Raw genomic sequence first — 23,672 nt, forward strand, 5'->3', positions numbered from 1 at the left:
CAGAAATTGAAGCAGAGCAAAACAGAGATTCTAAGTAGGAATACACATTGCTTAAGAAGTGTTGCTGCAAAGGTGCTTGATGCTTTTGGATTTTTGGACGGTCAGCAGGAGAAGAATGTAGCCAGCTTTATTGTACTGGTAGGCATAGCCCATTGGGAATCTCTTGTACTAGCCCAAGACGTGCTGAGTTCATTTTAGTGGGATATGCACAGGGGATCTTCATGGATAGCCAGTGTTCTTTTGGCTCCAACACCTGATCCTCCACCTCCTTCTCAGCAACAACAACAACGAAATTTCTTCAAGGGTATATAGTTCCCCCCTTCTCTCTAAATTACTACTTGCTGATCTTTACCCTTCTTGCTGTGCTTTTCTTCTCTCCTCACCTACTGTTTGTCAAAGAGCAGTTTAAATTATTTAGCAGTTGCCAGATTGTAAAATGGCAGGCTAGCTGTGCTAATTGGAAGAGCAAAAGTATTTGCCTGCACACTCACATAATGCAAACATGAATTTTTGCTAGTCAATAAAGAGGACAAGAAAGTTTAGAAGGTTTTTGCTATTCAAAAGGAAAAGGTCCAAAGGCTGTTTTTCTGTTTTCAACTGGATTGTTCCTATAGCATCGCAAGAGAGGATGCTGTTACGAGGCCAATGTAACTTCGGGATTGGAAATCTAAAGGAATCTTTAAGCACGAATGATTATGAAGAATCAGTTTTAAAAGAATTCTGAGTTACTCAGCTTCAATTCCTCAAAACACCTGAAACCAGGGTGAAGATGGGTAAAGCTAACATTAACAGAGTCATGTCTCCAAGACTTGATAGAAATTTCTCTGCAGGTGAAGTTTCTTCACTAATTATTTCTACATGCTTTAACAATTGATCAAATGAAACATTTTCACCTGCTATTTTACAGGTACAGTATATGCAGCGAGACTTGCACAAATAATGGAGATTTGGTTCTTTACTTGTAAATCTCAATTTTTTCTTGATGGAGTTGAGCAGTAGCCTAGTTAGGTGGGAAGACGCTCCTTCTGGGGTGACAGGAAAGAGGCTCAAAATTGATGACTTCCACCCAGGGAGCAGCTTCCACACAAGGCCAGTGTGTGGAAAGTCAATTTTGGGAGAAAACACTGAACAACACATAACCTGAAACTGCTTACAAGTACAGAGAAGGAAAACTGTCCTCCAAGAGCTTACAACAGTATGAAATTCTAAATGGTTTGCCCCTGAACCTTAAGGCCTCAAAACTGACAGGGTGTGGTAAGCTGTCATCCTGTTCCTCTAAAAGAATATGAGGACTGATATTTCTCTCCCCCTCAGCCCTGTACACACTGTGAGACATTCAAATGCTATAATTACTATGTAGGGCTCTTCTCAAAGAGATAGATGTATCCTTCTCCCAGGGGCAGTTTCAGAAGATGACCAGGAGGTCAACTTTATAGTTAAATTTGTAGACAGCTGACCAAGCAACGTCCTTGCAATCTCCAAGGAATAGGCTGCAATATCTTCAAACATTTCCACCACCAGGTAATTGGCATGCATTTGCAATAACTGTCACAAGTCACCTAGACAAAACCGGATTTTGATACCCCCTTATCCTATGTACAAAAAATATAGAACGTATAAAGGATTTTAGACAAATTATGTAGAATTTCAACACCCTCTTAATGTTCAAGATACTGTATGCCACATATCTTTTGGATATTTGGGATCAGAACAGGAAAGAAAGAATCCACTCTCAAACTCCATGAACAGCTGAATTTACTTTTGGCATAAAAGGTAGATCTGGACATAGAATGACCTTGTGATAGTAGCAAACACATCTCACCAATAGCACCTCTAACTCAAAAACCCTGCAAGTACAACTAGAAGAACAATCTTCCACAACAGCTGTTTAAGATGAATTTTACAGAGTCAGAGAAGGATCTGGTAAAGAACCAGAATGAGATTCCAGGTCGGATAATGGTGAGCAACCAATAGACAGAGAAAGGAAGTCTCTAGGGCGGAGGCGGGTGGGGTGGGGAAATGTAGCATTGGAATGATTGCTAAGCCATTTCCTACATTTTCATGAGAGAAAAGTACTGACAGCAGTGGCTTGTCTTATGAATGCTAGCCTCACAACATTGCTTGAGTCTCTCTTGAAGCAACATCTCCCTCTTTTGAACCCCATTCAAATAAAGCAAGTTCAGCTGTTCTCAAAGTTGTTAGAAAATTTTTATCAACAGCTAGTATGGTGTGCAATACCTACTCAGGGTCAAGGAGGAGTGTTGCTGCGGTTCTTCATCTCCAAATAACTAACCACAGAAATTCCAATTTGGGATAAAGAACTGGTCCTTAAGTTAGAAGTTTGGTAAGCTGAGCAGGGATCATGAATTGCTAATGATAATTCCTTCAGGTGTGGAAACTAGCTGCTACCAGAATGGTACCTCCTTGCTTGTTGATCTACACTTTAGCAGTTGCATTATGCACAAATATTCTCAAAGATCTCCTTTAATGCATGAAACAAAAAACAGATGTCCAGAACCAGCAAATGTTCCAGTGCAATACATCAGCTTCAGTGCTATGCACTAGTGGTTGAAGCATGCTCTTAAATACAGTAGCTAAGCATCATGACTCAGCAGACTTGCAGCAAATAGCCAATCCTATTACAGATCTCATAATGAGAAAGTGAAAATACACAACCTTGCTCAACAGCCAATGAATTCCATAGTTTCCCTCATTTCCAATTTATTTATGGTGGGACAAAGCTGTTTTGTATACATTGCTTCCTTTATCTTCTGTTTCCTTACATCTGCCTCCACAGCCAAAACTGTATTTTATGTACTCCACAGCTACTGTATTTAAGAGCATGCTTCAACCACTAGTGCATAGCACTAAAGCTGATGTGTCACATCAAAAGGTTTGCTGGTTCTTGACATCGGTTTTTTTGTTTTATATATTAAAGGGGGTCTTTGAGAAAATTTGTGGATTTTGGAAAATGGGTATTTCATTGCCATTCAAAGTTGTATTATCTATAAGAATTAGACATGTCATTCAGAATTTGCTCCAGAAATAGACTAGGACAAGTAGTACAATTCATAACTTGAGCCATCTGCTGCTCCTTTTAGCCTTGATTATACTCATGTAGGTGACTAGCTTTTTGCAATACATTCCCCAGTTCATGAGATTCACACTTGTGGTTATCAACAGTCTTTTGGGTTCCACCAGAGGTACTTCCTAAGTAAGTATCTATGTCTCTGCCACTAGTCCAGCAACTTGTGAATCAGATGGGGAGATGGAATTGCAATTTTCACCAAGTTGGAGATCAAAGATTGGAATTGGAGAAGGAATCACAGTAGAGTTCAGCTGCATCTCCTCAACCACAAAATTACATCCATACAAGAGACCATCATGCTCATTACCTAGCACTAGCACCTAGAACTGTGTACCAAATTCTTTTAGGTGATAGGCTCATAAGGTCTTTTGAGTATCCAAGAACAGCCTCAGATGAACAAGCTATTTTCACCTGAACAAGCCTTTTCACAATCAAAAATTTGCTGCTACAGTCTGCCATCAAAATCTTCCTCCGTGACAGAGATCTCACCAAGAGGTCATTGAGGTATGAGCCTGTAAAGACCTTGGTGAAAACTCACAGTACTGAGGCAAAGTCATAAAGAAGGATACATTATTGGCAGGTCTTGCTGACACAATGTAAATGCAGATACTGCTTATGTGCATAATGGATGGAAACATGCAAGCAGGATTTTGCAAGAAGTCCCTTGGTTCCACTACCCTTACTGTGGATCCAAGAGTCTTCATTCTGAAGCATTCCCTCACCAGACATGTTGAGATACTTCAGATAAGGAATAGCCCAGAATCTTCTTTTCTTTCAGAATGGCAAAAAAACCCAGAGATCACCCAGGACAATGGATCTTGAAGCTGCCTGTATAATATGAATCTGCAACAGGCAGTTGTTGGAAAAGGAATTTCAGAAGGTGGAACTATGCTAGGAAAGGTTTTGCATACCACCCCTTGCAAAGATAATGAGATTACAAATAATCTTCTTAGCAAATTATCAAAAACCTCAGGACAGAAGAGTCTGATTTATTGGTGCTGTTCAGGCTCTTCCCATTCAGACCTAGGTAAGATAATCCCACAGCCTCCCTAGCTCAGGGAACAAGAGAAACTCCTTCAGAAACATTTGTGTAGTCTCTCTTCCCCCAACTACTGGAGGCACTGTTAAGATAATCATACTTTAAGTGTGGATGTAGAGAAAAGCTGATCCCAAGAACCTCCCAACTTGAGGGGAGAGGGCTATGTAGCATATGCTGGGGCACTGTGTAGCATATGCTGGGGCACTGTGCACCTTCCTCTCTGACAAGAGTCAGAGAGGCCCAACTATCTTCCTATGGACTTTTCCATGCTGTAGCTCCACCTCTGAGAGCACTGGCCCACTTATTTAAGTATATATATATTTATTTACATTTATATCCCACTCTTCCTCCAAGGGGCCCAAAGTGGTATACATGGTACAATAAGCCTGTGGGGTAGGTTAGGTTGAGAGATGTGACTGGCCACCCAGTGAGTTTCACAGCTGAATGAGGATTTGAACTTGTGTCTCCCTGCTCCTAGTCAAACACCCTCACCACTACACCATGTTGGCTTCCAGCATTCTTATGGCATTTATAAGAACACTCTTTGTCATTCAGATCAGGAACACCGTAGTTCCTAGAACACTCTTCCTGCTTTGTCTTTTTATTTGATCTCCATTCCTTTTGGGCTATTAGGCTTCTAGTTCAAGTCAAGGCCTAAGGGTGGATCCACCCCCACCCTTGGGAGAATGAGAACTCTTAAAGAACCTGGGATCTGGGGGGAGGGTACTTAAAGTGGTGGCTTCCCAGGTGTCCAACATACACCCAAAACACCGAGTGGGGCTCTTACAGCTTTGGTCTGCAAGACTGGTCACTTTGATGGGCGGCAGGGACATGTTCACTGGCTAGATATCTGTAGCTGGAGTTACTGTTGCCACTGCTGCTACCTCAAGAAAATGCCCCTGAACCTGCATGGGTTGGAATGACCATCTGGTACCCTTCTAGTCTTTATATGAGAAAATTCCCAGAACACTTACTGTCTGGCTCCTACCTTGCATATGTCCCATCAACTATATTAGGGTAGGGGGTGGAAGAGAAGAGGGAAAGAGAGTGTAAAAAAGAAACATTTTAAGAAGACTCAAGGTAGAGCTCAATTGAAATTCCACAGTCTCAAAGCAAGGAAACTGTTCAGCTTTGAGGGGAAGCCCACCATTTTTGGAGCAAGTAATTGCCTTCATATTTCTGCTATAATGAAAACAAAAACATTCCACAAAACATCAAAGTTTACAGTCATTTTCTGACAACCTGCAAGCCAAAGGTTCATTCTAGAGACATAAAAAACAATGCATTTGTAAATGCTTCACATGAGTTATCTTATAATCTTTACAACAGTTCTGTAAGGCAGGTATTATTACTACTACAAATATTTATATACTGATTTTTGACAAAAGTTCTCAAAGGGGTTTACATAGAAAAGCAGTAATAATTAAAGATGGCTCCCTGACCCCATATTACAGTTGGGTGGCTGAGGCTGAAAATAAAAAAGTTAATGCTTAATAATGCCAGTGAATTCACAACAAGATTTGAACCAGGCAAGTCCTGATTCAAAGCTCAGTTTCTTAGTCATGCTACACCAGCTTTCTATTCTCTTATAATACTTCCCATGACAGAAGATGTGTCATGTCTCAATACTAAAAAGCAGCACTCTGCTGAGTCACTAAGCTTATATTGCACTGGACTAAGACAAATTATCTTTCCCTTCTCCCTTGTTCTAGGCACTTTCATGCACTGACTGCAGCTAGTCTACAACTCCAGTGGGTGCAGGAGTCTGTTCCTGCTCCAGATTCCACCAGCCTTCTCAAAATAATTGCACACAACCCCTCTGCTGCCTTCTTTCTACACCTTCCTTACTAGGCTTATTCTAGGCTGCACAACAACTATATGTTATGCATGCATGCCCACACACCCCTCTCTCATGCTGGTCTCAGCTTTTCAAAGGATTTATTTTGAACACATTACCACTACCATCGTAGACATATTACTTCAATGTAATAGCAGCATAAGTGGCTTGGTTGTAAAATACCAAGTAAGTACAAAAAAGCTGAAAGCAAGCTAGTTTTCCAAAAGCCACTTTCATGGGTCTATTCACATCTTACTTTTCCCAGCTCTGTGTGTGTGTGTGTGTGTGTGTGTGTCATTTTTGTGAACAATTCCCAGATACAGATACCCATGAACTTATAATGCAGCACACAATATATTCTTTGTGATCTGTGTGCAGCCAGGGCCTGGTGTCCACGAATCATGTATGAGTGGAATCAATGAAAGAAATTGCTTTTCTGAAAACAAAGTGGAAATTTTATGAGCAGTCTTTATTTGTTCTCTGCACAGCAGTCCTCTCTCAGGCTCGGCTTCACCAACAGAAGAGGGAGAGGAGAAGCCCATCAGTATTTTGTGCAGCATGATGGAGTGCACAGTGTTCTCACCAGGAGATTACTTTGAAGGAAGGAAGCTGCTCAGCCTGCCATGATGAGCAGCAACCTGAAATGCTTCCTTATAGAAGATCCACCCAGGATCTCACAAAGCCTTCCTTCCCCACCTTACACTAGAGACTTTCCTCTTTAGCAACAGTTTTCTCTCTCATCAGCTCTGCCTATTTGTCAGAACTGAATGTTAGTCTTGCATTGGAGTGGGGCATGTTCAGTTTGGTCCAGAAGTCAGGTCTGGAATACTGTAGACAAGTCACACTTTTGGACAGTTTTGTTTCAAGGAAAATTACAGCCTGGATAGACCCCTGAAATCCAAACTTTTTCTACGGAAGACAATGCTTGCTTGCTGTCAATGCTTTATTCTACAAATGGCTGTAAATATCCTGTTTCTTTGTATGCACAAGGTCTGTGCCTGCCTTCTTATAGGATAAAAGTGAAACACAGTCTTGAGCATTGTTCTCTCTAATTTTTTTCCATCTATGTGCAGAATGAATTTTGTTCTGGGCAGCAGTATCAAGGCAGTGTGCGTGCACATGCATTCAGAGTGAGGCCCTCCTGATTCAACCTGATCAGGATCTAAAATTATCTGAGCAGACATCAAAAACGTATGAGTGTGTGCACATCTTAGAGGGAACACTGATCTTGAGTACCCCTTTACACATCCCATGGGCTTGCATGCACATGACAGGGCTTGTTAACATCACTCCCAAACATGAGCCTCCCACAGTATGCTGGAGGCAGCTTTTTAACTCCCAAGGAATATTAAAATCTATTTGTGATGTGACATAGCAGAGAGTTATGTGACAGTAAAAAGATCAGCTGAGTGTGCAGATCTGCATACATTGCCTGTAATTAACTGTATCAGGGACACAGAAAAAACAACTTCAAGACTGCCATCTTTATAAGAAATCTGATGGATAGTGTTTTGTGTAATGGTGCTTCTGGCCAAGGGTAAGAGCAAACAGCTCAATGGCTGTTACTAAGCTCTAACTTTCTATTGTCTTCTGCACAATCTCTCCATCAACACAGTTCTTCAAAGCTACTTTAAGTGAAGACATAACTGAGAAAAGCAGAACAAGTGTAATTAACAGAGTGAAGAAAGAGGTGGATTTGGATCATCATCAAGAAGCTAAGGAGTTTTTATAATCCTCAACATGCTCAAGACTAACTGTACTGAATACTTTGATAAGCCTGATTTACTAAATTTAGGACCTAATAGACTTTTGATCCTACACCTGGGATTTAGTTACAGTGAATCTGTTGCAATAAACACAACTCGCACTTACAGACCCGTAACCTTTTGACAGCAGAGTGATTTGTCTCCCTTTACAGCAACTTTGCAAATAATCATTTCAATAATGGTCACCCACCTCCTGCTCCACTTGTTATATGTAGTACACTTCACTGCCATCATGATGTTATATTCTCTCTTTCAGCCTTACATGGTTACTAGCTCTTTAATGCTAGAGATAAAAAGAAAGCAGGAATCCACGCAGGAAACTACATCAGTGCTGCATTGTATGAAGTATTGCAGATGTGGCTTGGGTTCTCTCCCTTCAAGCCAGCAGATTAGAAGAGACTTCCATGCAGCCAAATTCTGCATTAACATAGCACTGTGCTGCAGAACATGCAAGTGGAACTCCCCAGAGTGTGTGTTCAAGCATGAGCAAGCACATGCTCCCTCTCTTATAGGTGCAGTTCACCACTTGGGTCTCCACAACTACTACTTGTTCCAGGTAGGCAAAGTGCAAATGTATTAAACAGTTATCTTTAAGTACAGATAAAATGAATGGTTTATCCTTAGATCAACTGATGCCAGGGTCAGCCCACTGATGAGGTGCAGGGAGATGACTGCGTCAGGTGGTGGTGGATGGTGGAGGGGGCAGTGGGCACCACTACAGATTGTCTCATCTGATCTGCTAGTGGCAGGATGTGGCTACTGCTCCTCCCTCTCCCACATCCTGTCCTGCTTTTTCAAAAAGCCAAGGGCAGCAAATGGTTTGGCAAGGAGTTCTGCGTGCTTCCTGCCAACGCTTCCCCCTCTCTCTTTTCAAAAGGCAGGGCAGGAGAAGCATGCTGCCTCCAGCATGAGGGGGCTTTAGGCAAGGCCTGTTCAAAACTACTGTGAACATTTCAAAACACACATCTTTATAGAGTAGACACTGCTAATCGAACAAGACTACAGTACTTCTTTAGGATGTCCATAACAAACAGGTACAGTCTCTTAAACATCTTTAAAAACAGGATACAAAAATATTTTTAAATGTTTGGTCTTAAGACAATTATCCCTGAAAGATAGAAGCCTATCTGCTCTTGAGGCTTAAATTTTAATACTTTTTAGAACTGTAGCATCACTTGCTTCAGACATACAGGCTTGTATCCAAAGACTTATTCAAGCTCATGCAAGGGCTTGTGCTAGCCCAGTGGAATTCTTGACCTTTTTTTCTTTGAGCTGTTGATGCTGACACTATGTTAAACAACCTGTTCTGGAATATCCAGTTTCAAAAGCAGCTTTCCTGCTATTTGAGACAAAACAAGTCTAAAGCCCTCTTACTTGCATAATTCTTTCTATCATGGCCACAGAATCTGGAGAAAAGAGGGATATCTTGAAGTTGATCAGCATTCACAGTGTATTGGCACCGGAGTAGTTGACCAAACAGAATGCACTATTCAGTTTAGTTGCTAAGAAGTATTGTGTGCTTAATTTTGTGAACCCACTACTCAATAGCCTTCTAATTTTCTTACTCATCATCAGACTCCTGATTTTGATCAATACAGTTCAGAAACTCTTCAGCCACTGCTTGTGTAGAACCCAGATAGCAAACTTTCATATGTGTAGTGAGGTTTTTCTGTGTACCAAAGCCCTTGCCACAGAAGATGCATGTGAATGAACGTTCACTGGAGTGCACAGACATAAGATGTCGGTTTAAGTCCGTCTTGTCTCGGAACAATTTTAGGCAACGAGGACACTGCATCTTCTTTCGGTTGAAGTGGATTGTTTTTTCATGCCGATCCATATTTGATTTTAATGTGAAACTTGCGGGACACTTTGGACACTGGAAACGGGTAAACTGACCAGGGGTTATGTGCTCAGTAAGACCAGCCAGCACTGGCTGAGAATAGTCAATTACATCAAAAGGGACAATCATGGGGAAAGTATGCTTGTGCATATGTTCCTTTAGCTTTTCCACACATTCAAAAACTTTCCTGCAGAAAGCACAGGTCAGCCTTTTGGGAACAAGAGAATCCAAGAGCAAAGTATCATGACCCAAGTCCACATCTTCAGATTGTGAAGTGTTCAAATCTAAAAACAGGAATGTACAAAAATTAAATTTTATTTTTATATGTGGAATAATGAACTCTCAAGCTTTGTCCTTTCTATTTACCTGTGTCAGAGCTCTCTAACTGCCACAATGCTAAAAATCCATCATAGGTGACCTGAAAAATAAAAATAAAAGTTAATTAAGTTAATGGATATTCAGAGATTACTTTTATGTTAGACTTGACTTTTTTTACACACCTTACTAATACCAATGCAGAACTGAATCCAGTTATAATCATTTTCCTTTTGAATGTTTTCACTACCAAAGTTTAGATACTCCAGTCAGTTATTTATTATTTGCTTAATTAAAGCTAAGCTCCAAATAATGTACATATCTCAAAACATACCCAACCTCCTAATTTTTAATATGTCCCCTTTTCCACGATTATTCAATGTATCGGTACAGAATGAGGCAGCCAGACTGGTCTCTGGGATAATACTAAGAGACCACATTATACCGGTTTTGAAAGAACTGTACTAGCTGCCAATATGTTTCCGAGTGAATTACGAAGTGGTGGTTATTACCTATAAGGCCCTTAACGGCTTGGGTCCAAGCTATTTAATAGAGCACCTCCTTTGTCATGAACCCTCCCGCCTGTTATAATCTTCTGGAGAGGCCTGGTTATGGTTGCCACCAGCTCGTCTGGTGGCGACTCAGGACCAGGCTTTCTCTGTGGCTGCCCCAGGGCTTTGGAATATGCTCCCTGCTGAAATTAGAGCATCTCCTTTTCTGTTTGTTTTCAGGAAGACCCTCAAGACTCTCCTGTTCTTGTAAGCTTTTAATTAGAATTGATTATAATAATGTGTTCTATCTATTTTAATCTGTAATTTTTAATATTAAAATTTGTACACTGCCTAGAGAAGTACATATCAAGCAGTATAAAAATATAATTAATAAATAAAATAAAGTGTATGTAACTGAAGTGGACTCTAAAAGGTAAAGTGTGCCACCAAGTTGATTTCAACTCCTGGCGCCTACAGAGCCCTGTGGTTTTCTTTTGGTATAATACAGGAGTGGGGTTTACCATTGCCTCCTCCCACACAGTATGAGATGATGCCTTTCACCATATTCCTATATCTCTGCTGCCTGATATAGTACCAGTGGGGATTTGAACTGGCAACCTTCTGCTTGTTAGTCAAGCATTTCCCTGCTGCACCATTTGAGGTGACTGCAAAGTGGGCCCTAGTCACAAAAAAGCCATAATAAATGTGTTAGTTTTTAAGGCGCCACAAGACTTTGTTTTTTCCTCAGGAAAGGTCTTTGCTCAGGAGCCTCTGCAGAGAAACAAAGCTTCACACATTGCACTTCTACGTGAAAAATGTTTCCATGTAGAAAACAATGTGAAACCAGTGGAGAGATAATCATAAGCGATGACTACATAACTCAATTTTATATGGACAAGCTTCCAGTATAAAAAACCTATAGAATGTGGAACAGCCCTTCTTTTACACACAGACATAAGAGCATCAATCACAGTGTTGAAGCGGTTGGCTTGATCTATGACTTTGAGAGAAACTAGTGTTTGCTTCAAAGAAGAGCAAACTTTCCTTGGGCAGCAGAATATAAAGAGATCTCTGCACTCAGTTTTTAGACAGCCTAAAGTTTTCTTTAAAATTGAGTATTTCCAAAGTATAACCATATACCAAGTTATTTGGGTACAGGAAACAGAACCAACGAGTTTGCAAGGCCTTCTGGGGACTACTGTATCCCCCCTCCCCCCAATTATTACCATGCTTGATTGTTCTCTGCCATGGGGCATAACAGATGATATAGTCAGGTCAAGTCTTTTCAGAATTTGGGGCACAATGGAGGCACATTTATCCCTAAAAACATCCACCAAAGAGACTGCAAATAAATGACTGTTTCCTCTTTCAATTTTTGTTACATATGAACAGCCCTGCTGGATCACCTATCTAGTCCAGCATCCTGTTTCACACAGCGGCCCACCAGATGCCTCTGAGAAGCCCACAGCAAGAGGTGAGGGCATGCCCACTCCCCTGCAACTGCTATTTAGAGGCGTCTTGCCCCTGAGGTGGGAGGTGGCCTATAGCCACCAGACTAGTAGCCTTTGATTGAGCTGTCCTTTGTGAATTTGTCTAAGCCTCTTTTAAAGCCATCCAAGCTATTGGCCATCACCACATCCCCATGGCAGAGAACTCCACAGATTAATTATGTGCTGTGTGAAAAAGTACTTCCTTTTATTGGTCCTAAATTTCTCAGCCCTCAGTTTCATGGGATGACCACTGGTTCTAGTGCCTGCTCTGACTGCCAGAAATTTTGAAATATTTTTCTAGTTCTGCGTATACAGTACACTTTTATATTTTATTAAAATACTTTTTTTAAAAAAGTATTTATATTATAGAGCCAGAAGGGCTCTAAAGGTCATCTAGTCTAGTAACTGTACTACTGCAGGATTCACACTACAAGTTTCAGCTTCTGTTTGTGAAGGAAATCACCAACTGGTGTGTGCAGTTTTGTATTTTGACAGAATTCCATGATAGCAGTAAAGAGAGGTGAAAGCATTACGAAGGAACAAATGAAGCTAGCCCTGGCACAAATTTCAATAATTCTGCACTCTTAAATATGCTAGCAACCAGAGCTTGTGCTACTAGCTGGACACATCCTCATGCAGATATTTTATAGCCCTCAAAGGTCTCCTGACAACAAGCAGCATTTTAAAACATTACCTCACTCCACTATGATCTTACCTGAGATGAAGATGTTACTCTTTTAACAGCTTCTGGCAACATATCACCAGAAGAGGTGATGATGGCAGGGGGGCTCTGAGTGGCAAGGTGTGATGAAGACAGCAGAGGTGGTGGTACTTCCACACTGCCATCACATTCGCCCCTTGAACGATTCAAGTTGGTGCCAGGCCCTGAGGAACACAGGAAACGAGTCTCACCCACATGAACTAGCACCAGCCGGTGGTTTTACAAAAGGCAGGGAATGAACAGTTGTAGCTTAATCTTCTGTCAGTGGAAAGGGAACGTGGCAGCGGAGAGATTCCAGGCCCATGGTTTGTTTTAAATAGCTTCCCTACCCAAAAGTCTGGTGGGATTATATCAAACAGCAGCAAAATGGTCACTAAAGAAAATCAAACAGGAAAAAGAATACAAAGCAGCACAAATATGAGAGCAAAATGTCGAAGATACAGTGCATTCATAGTTGTATTTGATTACTCCATAGACACTTCCTGAAGCGTTTGATAAGCGTTTGATCAAGAAAGCTTCCAACTGCATCTCTCTTTGGAAGTTCTCCCAAAACATTTGAAAGTTATATATTTTAAATCATAACAGCAATGATTTCAATACACCTCATGTTCACATATTTTCCTTCAAATAAAAAGCAATCAATACAATTTTATTTATTTATTTTACTGTTAAATGTATATACCACCTTTTATTAAAACAACCCCAAGGTGGATTGTTAACACATAGGAATGAAGATTGCTTTAAAATACCAACTGAAATAAACCCAATTCAAAATAGTTACATCTTAAATGTTAATAAATAGAATATCAGCCACCTATTAAAAAGGTTATTAAAAAGCAACACCAGGGACAATCTTTTGCTCTGGCCGTCATAAAGCTGCCCCATTTGTAGCTACGGAAAGGAGAAAACTTGTGGAGCTCCACTACAGTCAGCATTGGGGTAGGCAGGGTGGACCCATGGGACTCCACTCACAGCTAGTGTATTTACGAATACGACAATTATTTATATACTGCTTTTCAAAAAAAGTTCCCAAAGCGGTTTACATAGTTATAACTAACTAACTAACTAAATAAAAGCAGCTCCATATCCCCAAAGGGCTCGCAATATTAAAAAGAAACATAAAATAGACACCAGCAACAGCCAGTGCTGGGGCCAGTTGCTCTCCTCCTGCTAAATCAAAAATCACTTTAAAAAGATGCCTCTTTGCTCAGTTAGAAAGGGCCTCAATTTATCAGAAATCTAATAAACAGTATCATTAGAACATAAGAACAGCCCTGCTGGATCAGGCACAAGGCCAACCTAGTCCAGCATCTGTTTCACACAGATGCCTCTGGAGAGCCCACAAGCAAGAGGCATGCACATGCCCTCTCTCCTGCTGTTGCTCTCCTGAAACTGGTATTGAGAGGCATCGTGCCTCTGAGGCTGGAGATGGCCCACAGCCACAAGACTAGTAGCCATTGATAGACCTGTCCACCATGGATCTGTCTAAGCTCCTTTTAAAGCCACCCAAGCTGGTGGCCATCACCACATCCCATGGCGAAGAATTCCACAGAATTGGAATTGCACTCTGTGAAGAAGTACTTCCTCTTGTCGGTCCTAAATTTCCTGACCTTCAGTTTCATGGGGTGACCCCTGGTTCTAGTGTTGTGAGAGAGGGAGAAAAATTTATCTCTGTCCACTCTGTCCACTCCATGCATAATTGTATACACCTCGATCATGTCTTCCCCTTAGCTGCCTCTTTTCCAAGGTAAAGAAGTTGGTGTTTTTTGCCCCAATGTGCATCACTTTACATTGAATTGCATTTGCCATTTTGTCGCCCAGTCCCCCAGTTTGGAGAGATCTCTTTGGAGTTCCTCACAATCCATTGTGGATTTCACTAACCTAAATAGTTTAATGTTATCTGCAAATCTGGACACTTCGCTGTTCACCCCAGCTTCTGGATTGTTTATAAGCAAGTTAAAGAGCACTGGTCCCAGTACCAATCACTGGGGGACCCTCCCTTCCTACCTACCTCATTGCAATGGGGCAGAAGAGGTAAGTAGTACAAAGCCCACAAGCTACATACACATAAAAACAAACATATCCCACAATTTCTGAAAATGCAAATAGATTACATGGAAATGATAATCAATACATATTGTTTACTGACTGGCAATAGTTGATACCACAACAAGGAACTGGCATAGTTGATGGAAAATGTCCCAGAAGGGCAGAATTTAACATATTACAGTAAGAAAATAGTCTTGATCTGAGTTAATTCAGAGTTCTGGAAACACTGCTAAAAGACAATCTTATACATGATCTGGAGGGCAAAACCCCTTGCATTCACAAATAACAAATGCTATATTTTCTTTTGCAGCGGGCACTGTAGCTCAACACACACAAAAGGATCACTATTGAGAGAATGGAATTAAGTATAACAGCTTATTTACAACACATGTAGGACTTAAGGACAAATCAGAATATTATGAGACACTTGGCTAAATTGGCTTGTAAGATCCTCTTTGGGCTTGATCCCAAGATGTGTAATGCTGGGGGTGGGGGAATAGGAGTAATATATGTAGAGTGAAAGTACTCATAATTTCAGATTCTGAGGTTCGAGAAGGCAGATTTAGCAACATTCATAAGCTTGTGAACTTATACTAATACAGTAAAAGCAGCATGAAAGATTTGAGCATTTCACACAGTTAATTGCTTAATATGTAGAAACATGGGCTGACAAGTTTTATAGGTGCCACACAGAGAAATAATCAAATGTTCTCAAACACCAGTATAGGAAAGAAGGGGACCTCACCACCATCTCCCTAGCTGGCATTCCTATAGAGACTGCTCCTGCATAGCTTCACAAAACAATACAATATGCTGTCAACAGATGCAAACCGACAGCTACGCCAATGTAAATTTTAAAGGATGTCAGCATTTCCCTGCCCCCCACTTCCAGAGCAAAGTTAACACTATTGGGTTTGAGTAGATATGCAACAGACCAGTAATAGTCACATCCTGCTATATGCTGTCCTCTCCCACCCTCCCAATAAAACTGATTTGGCACAGCTATGCTTGAACATCCCTAGATACATTTAAAGCAGTTTGTTGAGGGGGCGGGGAAGACTTGAAAAATCTGTAGAGTTCTGTGCTTATAGTCAGTTTTCACTTCTGCTAAAGTAGTTAACAGATGTGATTATACCCAATAGATACAATAGCACACACTCCCTATTTCTAAAAAAACCAAGAAGCAACTCCAATAACCACATACGAGTAGCAGAAGGACAAACAGCTAAGACTACTCAGTTGTACAAAAATCTGTAAGGATTTAATATGGTACAAATGCTCCACCATTATAAGCCTTGAAAATTCTATTGCTTAAAAAATCAAAACCCTTTGTCTGATCCGCCTGGTCATCAGCACACATTATATGTATATTCCCCAGGACCCAATTCACAACTATTTTACAACTGATCTTCAACTGATCTTGGGTTTTAAGAGGCAGAAAAGTGCATTTTTAGTGCTAACAGCAAGTTTGAAGTTACCGTGCCCACAGTGCAGCCCACAAAAACATGGTGGTTGACCATGAGGAGCTTTGCCCCTCCAGCTGCCCGACCCTGCAGACTGCTGCTGCCACTCCCACCTGGCGTTCCCTGCCAACTGCCCCAATCTCTGCCCCTAGGGCTCAGATGGCCTTGGTCCATGTGCAGACTCTGTACATGTGTGGAGGTCATCTGAGTCCTGGAGGTGGGGCAGCCAGCAGGGAATGCTGGCTTGCCAGGGACGAGAAGGAGCACACTGGAACATGGAGGAGGGGCACCTGCATGCGTGCCTGCAGGCAAAACGAAGTACTCATTTAAAGTGAACACAAATTACCTGCTTCTTGTTGTGTCCTTATTCACTGCTGAATAATCATGAGGTGGGATCATCACACTGTCATTATTACTCAATCCACTAATTTCATTTACTTGTGTTTTTTCAGGCGGTGGGGTGTAGGGAGTGCAACTTTATCTTAGTTGAAAGTTTTACAGTTTTTGGTTTTGAACACCAGGTTTTTTACCTTGTGGTTTGGGTAAGCTCTTCCCCAGTGTCTAATCATATTTTCCTTTTTAAAGTGCCTGGAAATTCAGAATTCCAAAAATCTTCAGTTTAAAATGAGCGCTAAGCTGCTTTACATTTTCACTCGTGCCCTAAAAAGAAAAGAAATGGCAAGTAAGGTACCCATCTTAACTTCGTTACTTAACTTTGTACAGTCTGGTATATGATGATGGCTTTAGAAATGAGTCTCGATGCACCCATACTTTGCCTTGATCCGAGGTGTATCAGGCAGAAATTCATCGGGGCATCTCTAGGAAGTGATTAGGAAAACTGTACCTGTTAAATGTCTGCCTGGATACATCCCTCCCCAGTCCAATGTCCAACTGAAAGACCAAGGCAAAGTGTGGGTGCATAGAACTTCATTTCTAAAGCCACCATCATATACAAAGTCTTTACAGCTTATATGGCGTGGAAGTTAAGATGGACATCTTAACTTTCAATTTCCATTCTTTTTAGGGCATGAGTGAAAATGTAAAGCACCTGAACTTTCATTTTAAACCAAAGGTTTTGGATTACTGAATATAGTTCACACTTTGCCAGATAACACATGTACTCTGAAATGAAATTATGCATGTGATCAATTTCTGAAAATAATCATTCTAGGCTAGCTATAATTTGATGTCTAGTACACACACAGTTTTAGAAATACATTATACCAGTAGTTTTTAACTGTGTTCCAGCAGGGTGGATCAATTTAAATCAAGTTTCCCATTACTTTTTTCACATACTACTTAAACTATGATGCAAATCTGATAAATAAAAAATGTTAATTTACAAGTTCAATGGGGCATTTACAATATCTAGTGCATACTCTGTAAGTTTTTAGGTTACTTTATTTAATGGATACCTTTACTCATTACCTAAGTTATTTGCAATTCCAGTAGTCTCCTGAATTGTCTAGGCTGTCCTTAAAACTTTTGTTTTAAATGTTTCTTTTTACTCTGCCTCCTTTCCTATATTGTCTGCCTGTCCCAGCCCCACCACAAACAGTCCTACTATACAGCTTATACCTTTGGCACAGGTGACTTTTGTCTGCTTAGAAACAGGGATGAAAAGCCCAGAAATTTCCAGAAGCAAGACCTGATAGATACTAGGCAATACTGGGCAAACTAGAATCATGTTCATAAGATGAAACTGAAAAGAATGCTCATGCTTGATTAGTAGGCAACTCATTTTGTGTTTGAGAACCATTAATTCATTTCTAAAAGACTAAGTTTATGTATTACACATGTGATGAGATTTAATTTCAGCATATTATTTTTTAAATGAGAATTTTAGTATTTTATTCCATTTTTAAAAAAAATCACCAGTTTTTATCCATCCTGTGTTTTGTGAAACTCTGGCGTTCCTCATTGGAAAGCTCAATAATGATACACAAGCTTCCCTAAAACACAGTTTGCCAACCACTACCCATCTTCCCATGTGGTGTACAGCTACAGAATAGCACTGGGTGTGTTTTCAATTCAAGCAGGAAACAATGAGGTTCAAAATGCCTGACACCATCCCCCACTCCAGCATTCTATGTGAATCTAGTCCATGCCCTACAATATATGCAGAACTGGAAGCTGATTTGGAATAAGGTCCCCTGAAGGTAAAAACTGAAAACCATTAAGTCATGGAAGACTCAATATTAGCTTATCAATATAGTGTGTGGGGGGTGGGGGGGAGTGGGGGGGGATTAGGGATGTAACAATTTATTAGGGCTGTGCATGGATGAAGTTATCAGCTCTGATGTAAGTAATTATCAAATCACGCATCCAGTAATTCTACTGGCCCAGATTGAAAAAATTTGATATGTTATCAGGTTGATACATCATCCCACAAAATATAACGGCCCATAGGAAATAATGAAAAATCATCAATACACGACAAATCAGAATTGCATTAAACTTTCAAGTATGGTAGACCTCTTTTAGCACTGATGGAGGATTCTCCTTAGGTCTTGATACTATCTCCATTTCATATAGCAGTGCCAAGGTTTCAGAGAAGCAGGCAAACCTCCCCCCGCCCCATCAACACTTTAGCTTTGAATAAATACATTCAGATGAGGTGAACAATATTCAATTGCAATTTTCCTTGGCAAGCAGTACTTTACCAATGCTTGTCTAAAGAGTAACTCACAGACAGATGGAGCTTTGGCTCAAATACCTTGCAATATACAAATCTGCATCCCTCCACTCAAGCACTGTGATTGGAAGAGAGATTAACCAACTGAAGCAAGTTTGGAGCAATTGGAAACCTGGTGTATTAAAGCACAGATGTCAATCGCATCACTGCTTCTTTCCCCTGCCCCGCCCCCACCTCAGCTTTTATCATATCCCCAAATCTGACAAGCAAGTTTTATGACATCAGCAACAGAGAAAAAGCATTCAAACATCCAACTGTTAATCAGATGGAGTTTGATACAGCCCAATATAATACAGAAAACATATTGGTGCCACTGCAAGCAATTTTGCACCACACACATGATTTCAAGGGGTTGGAGAACAACTTAAAAAGTATTTTAAATCCTTGCCTCAGAAAGTATTTAATTCATTCTAAAAAGGAGAAAATGGTTATCAAGAAGGTTGTTTATAATTACCCAAATATTCATTTTTTTCTATTGGAAAAACAGGAGCAACCCAAGAAATCATGCACTTTCACCCAATTTTTTAAGCCCCCACCCCCAGATCTTCACATCTCTAGGGCCTAACAACCTGTTTTAAACCAGATTAGTAATTTGCCAAACACCTAGTGTGTTCCAAGCAGGAACTGACTACCCTTCTGTCAGGCAGTGCATGCAGCTCCCTCTGTCTGATAACCTAATAAAATATTGAAACCAGTGTTACATGCACAGGTCGACACAGTGCTAATCATACCCAGCTCTCTCCCTGCATATATCCCCTGCCACTGTCATTTCTGTAACATTCCTGCATCCAAAAATAGCAGCATGCAACCTGGACCTGTGCCCACAGGAGGAGCACAAGTAACAGATGCCCCACTGCTTAAAAAAAATCAAAAAAATCTGGGAGCCCCATGAATCCAAGGGAAGCAACTGTGGTGACAGCTGCTTAATTGGCTTCTTCTCTGCCCTCTGACTTTGAGGCCAGGTGGTAGAAAGGGATCTTCAAAATCAACTGCATTACAGAAATATGAAGCTGTCTTATACCAAGTCAGAATATTGGTCAATCTAGTTCAGTATTATCTACACTGGCTGGCAGTAGTTCTCCAGCATCTTAGAAGTCTTTCCCTGCTACCTGATGTCTTTAAACTGGGAGATACCAGAGACAGAACCTGGAACATACCTCATACAAAACAAATGCTCTACCACGGAGCTATAGACCATGAAATGCACCATAAAAAAGAGCTGCAGCACATTGTTATGATGGTTGCTCATTTTGAGAAGCAGAAATGATTTCAGTGGGCCTCTCACAAACTGCAAGGCTAGCTTAACAAGAGTTGAAAATCTGGTATACACAGGCTAATTCCATGCTGAGCTTCAGTTAATCTATCAGCATCATTATTTACTGAAGTTAATGTGCCTTTTTTGTATTTAAGTGTATTTTGAGACCTCTGTATCATCAACATGAACCACTTCACTTGTTAAGCTATCAAGCAATATTTGAAAACTAAAATAAACTTATACATTAAGATGATAAATGATCTTAAGATGATAAATGATACATTTTATCCTGAATTGCAGAATCAAGGAAGAAGCATAATCGTATTGAAATCCTAGACCAAGATATCAGTATCTTGGCAACAGGATATACACTCTTCTAAATCTTGGTCTACTAGGGCATAATTTTTATATTTTTTATTTATTTGATTTTTATACCACCCTTCCAAAATGGCTCAGATAATGTCCATGCATAACATGAAATATCTTCTAGGATAACTATCTGTTGGAAATGATACAGGAAACGCATTACCTTAGCTTTTAGAAGTATGTATTATTGGGCTTCACTGAAGTTTTATGCACCAATGACTGTGTCTTAGTCTAGAACAAAAAGGCCAAGCTAACTATAATTTTTTACACAAGATATCGCCATAAATAGTTTAGTGTCGGAATGTGGGGCCTAGTCTAGATGTTACGTGGAACCCCTGCCTCAGAAGCACACACTCCTCTCTCCTACGCCTGTGCAAGTCTCCCAGGAATTCTACTTTCAGTTGTTCAGAACAAACCAAGATTGGTCTGTTCAGCTGTCATGACCAATTTTGTTTTATTCTAGCCAGCTAGCTCGAAATTAACTGAACCCAAAGTATGACGTTGGTTTCAAAGCTAGGTTTATTTCAAGCAAATTTAAGTTTGTTTCTAACCTAGATCAGAAGCAGAATTTCTGGGAAGCTTGCATGGGCAGGAGAGGAAAGTGCACATGCTCTGAAGGCTTGGAGACATAATGCCAGAGCCAGGACTGAACTGTGGTTCTGCGTGGAATCTAAACCACCTCTGTGTGCGCACACACGTGTGTGACAGAGAGAGAATGGGAACAAACTTATATCACAATGCTATGCTAAAAGGATGTGGAAAGTGTTCAAGAGCTCATTTGGCAACACTGTTTCCTCAGCTCATTCATCTTCACAACAATCCAGAAAGATACACTGTTCCTTCCATTTTACAGAAGTAGGCCGAAGAGAACTGGGTTGCCTGCAGCCTCTCAGCAAGGACGAGATAATTCAAGCCTAGGTCTCCAAAATGCATTGGGCTTACAGCGATTTGGTATATTTTATTCCAACAGGTTTCCAATCAAATCTTATGTGATTTCTGAGTGTTCTAATATTGTAGTTTGTTGCAAATTCATTTAAAAGTGATTCCATGCCTCACTTCCAGTCTAGTATAAAGTGAAGTCCTTTTGAAGAAGCAAGATAGGAAAAGTATTGACACTTTTGAACTTTGGTGCTGGAGAAGACTTTTGAGGATATCATGGACAGCCAGGAAAACAAACAAATGGATCATAGAACAAATCAATCCAGAATTTTCACTTGAGGCACAAATGACCAGGCTCAAACTATCATACTTGGGCTGCATTATGCAAAGATCCAGCTCCCCTGAGGAGCTCACAATTGAAGTTGAAGGGAAAAGTTGAAGGAAAGAGAAGAAGAGGATGACCAGCAGCAAGGATGGACTCGAATATGATACCACTGAGAGACCTTAAAGGTCAAGTTGAAGACAGATCATCCTGGAGAGAATCTATCTATATGGTCGCTAAGAGTTGACAATGACTTGACGGCACTTAATCAATCAATCACCATGCTTAGCTATCAAGACCTCTGTCAACAATTTCCCAATACAATTCCAATTAATGCTGAATACCGTCTGAAGCCTTTTTAATGATCTTTTGCTATAGTACAAGAGATCAGCTGAATTCTTTGAAGAAAAATGCAATAAGGTAAAATAATCACAGGGTTATCTATAGCAACAAAGATATACCACAGCTACTATACCTTTGTTTAATGTGTTTCAGTGGATTATATTATCAAATTAAAAAATATATATTGGTGATTTTTTTCCAGGACATCAACAAAAGCAACATTGTGCTAGATTCTTGATTAGTCCCAGAGATCATAAGTCAAGAAAGATTGCACAAACCTTTTCTCTTCTGCTACAGTTAAACAAAAATCTACCAACCTTCTCAGTTTATTTGAAGCACTAAAAATCATAAGCAGCCCATGTACTGCTCCCCTTCTAACTGAGAGGGTTGAGTTCCACCTTCATGGACTCTCCCCACAACATTCATTTTCTGGGTGCATCATTTCAGAGCACCAATCAACATCTACTATGGACTGAATTCCATTTTAAAGACTCATATTCTAGATATAGATTCATATTCTTGATGGTGGTTTTATAAAAGAGGCAGCCAAATAATTGGTAGTCATACATTAAACTTCTTAATTATGTAATAAGTTGGGCACTTAGAGAGCCTCCTCTAAGTACAAACACCTTTCCAAGGTTATTAGTGCTTCCAAGCTGTTAGACACAAAAGGCAGTTTTTTAGTGCATTTATAATTCTATTCCCAACTTTCCCTAGAAAAGAATATTTTAACTGTACATTATGACAATGCAGGTGCACTCCCTATGACATACTGCTGTTTTAGCCAAGGTTCATACAATAAAGATGGACGAGGATAGTGAGCAGATTTCAGTTATCTACTGAGGAATGCCACTTTACCAGCAACAATCAATATACTCAGTTCTCCCAGAATGATAAGGTAATAAACCCATGTCCTGACTGTACTACTATAGGTTGTGGGCTCATATGATTGAGTGATTCCCCCATGAGGGGGGGAAATCCGCACAAAGAAAGCTAGTATTTCAAGGAGAATAGTACAACCTCTCCCCCTGACATCTAGTCCCACACCTGCCCTCTGAAATGCTACAGTCAAAGCAAGGTTACCATCTCATCCACAGTTTGAGAGAAAAGGACTTGAGCTTCCCGGCCAAACAACCCTTTGTTAAGGATCTACATGCATGCCACTCAAAATAACTGAGACTGCATCACTTGGAGATGCACCACAGATGAACACAAATTTAGAGTGTCCTGAATTATATTTAATAACCACTTTATGAATGCTATTAAACTTTAAATAATGAATACTAGGAACAGCAACTTACAAGATAACGAATGTGTGCCTTTGGGTAAGTATTCAAAAAGCAGAGAACTCTCTTCTCCCAGCATGTCAGCTTTCAAGGATAACAAGCTGTTCTTGCTCATAAAGGCTGCCCGCAAGTTAGCAACTGCCACAGCCTGAAGTGCATCTTCCTTCTCTGGAGTTAGAGGCTGAGAGAGATAACTAGCTTCACCTCCTAGGAGTGCTTCATCAACATTTGCATAAAGGTCCACTCTCTCTATTCTGTTGTCAGAGCTGTTTGGATCTGCCCCAGTCAAGTCCACACCTACATGAAAAAAAGCAACATTAGTTAATGTTCTACAATAGAAACCTCACAGCAACATGTACATTTGCAGTGTTCCCCATAGCCCTCATCCAGTTAGCACTAATATTACTGATAAAAAAGGAATTGAGTCT

At 40.4% G+C, this 23,672-nt stretch overlaps 1 protein-coding gene across 8 annotated transcripts in view; it reads right to left on the bottom strand.

Annotated features, from left to right (window-relative positions):
- Nucleotides 1–23,672, bottom strand: part of ZBTB46 (zinc finger and BTB domain containing 46) — a 103,569-nt gene that overhangs the window by 24,040 nt on the left and 55,857 nt on the right. For 6 of the 8 annotated variants that reach the window (XM_053244758.1, XM_053244761.1, XM_053244760.1 and 3 more), the window contains exons 3-5: nucleotides 23,260–23,541; nucleotides 12,582–12,751; nucleotides 9,937–9,988 (exon numbers count right to left, since the gene is read on the bottom strand). In XM_053244758.1, coding sequence (XP_053100733.1) covers nucleotides 9,937–9,988; nucleotides 12,582–12,751; nucleotides 23,260–23,541 — 504 coding nt within the window. Of the gene's footprint in view, nucleotides 1–8,677; nucleotides 9,855–9,936; nucleotides 9,989–12,581; nucleotides 12,752–23,259; nucleotides 23,542–23,672 lie in introns of those variants that run through there. The other 2 variants (XM_053244762.1, XM_053244763.1) reach the window with 2 other exon arrangements.

Source organism: Hemicordylus capensis, chromosome 4 (assembly GCF_027244095.1).
Source record: "Hemicordylus capensis ecotype Gifberg chromosome 4, rHemCap1.1.pri, whole genome shotgun sequence".
NCBI lineage: Eukaryota > Metazoa > Chordata > Lepidosauria > Squamata > Cordylidae > Hemicordylus > Hemicordylus capensis.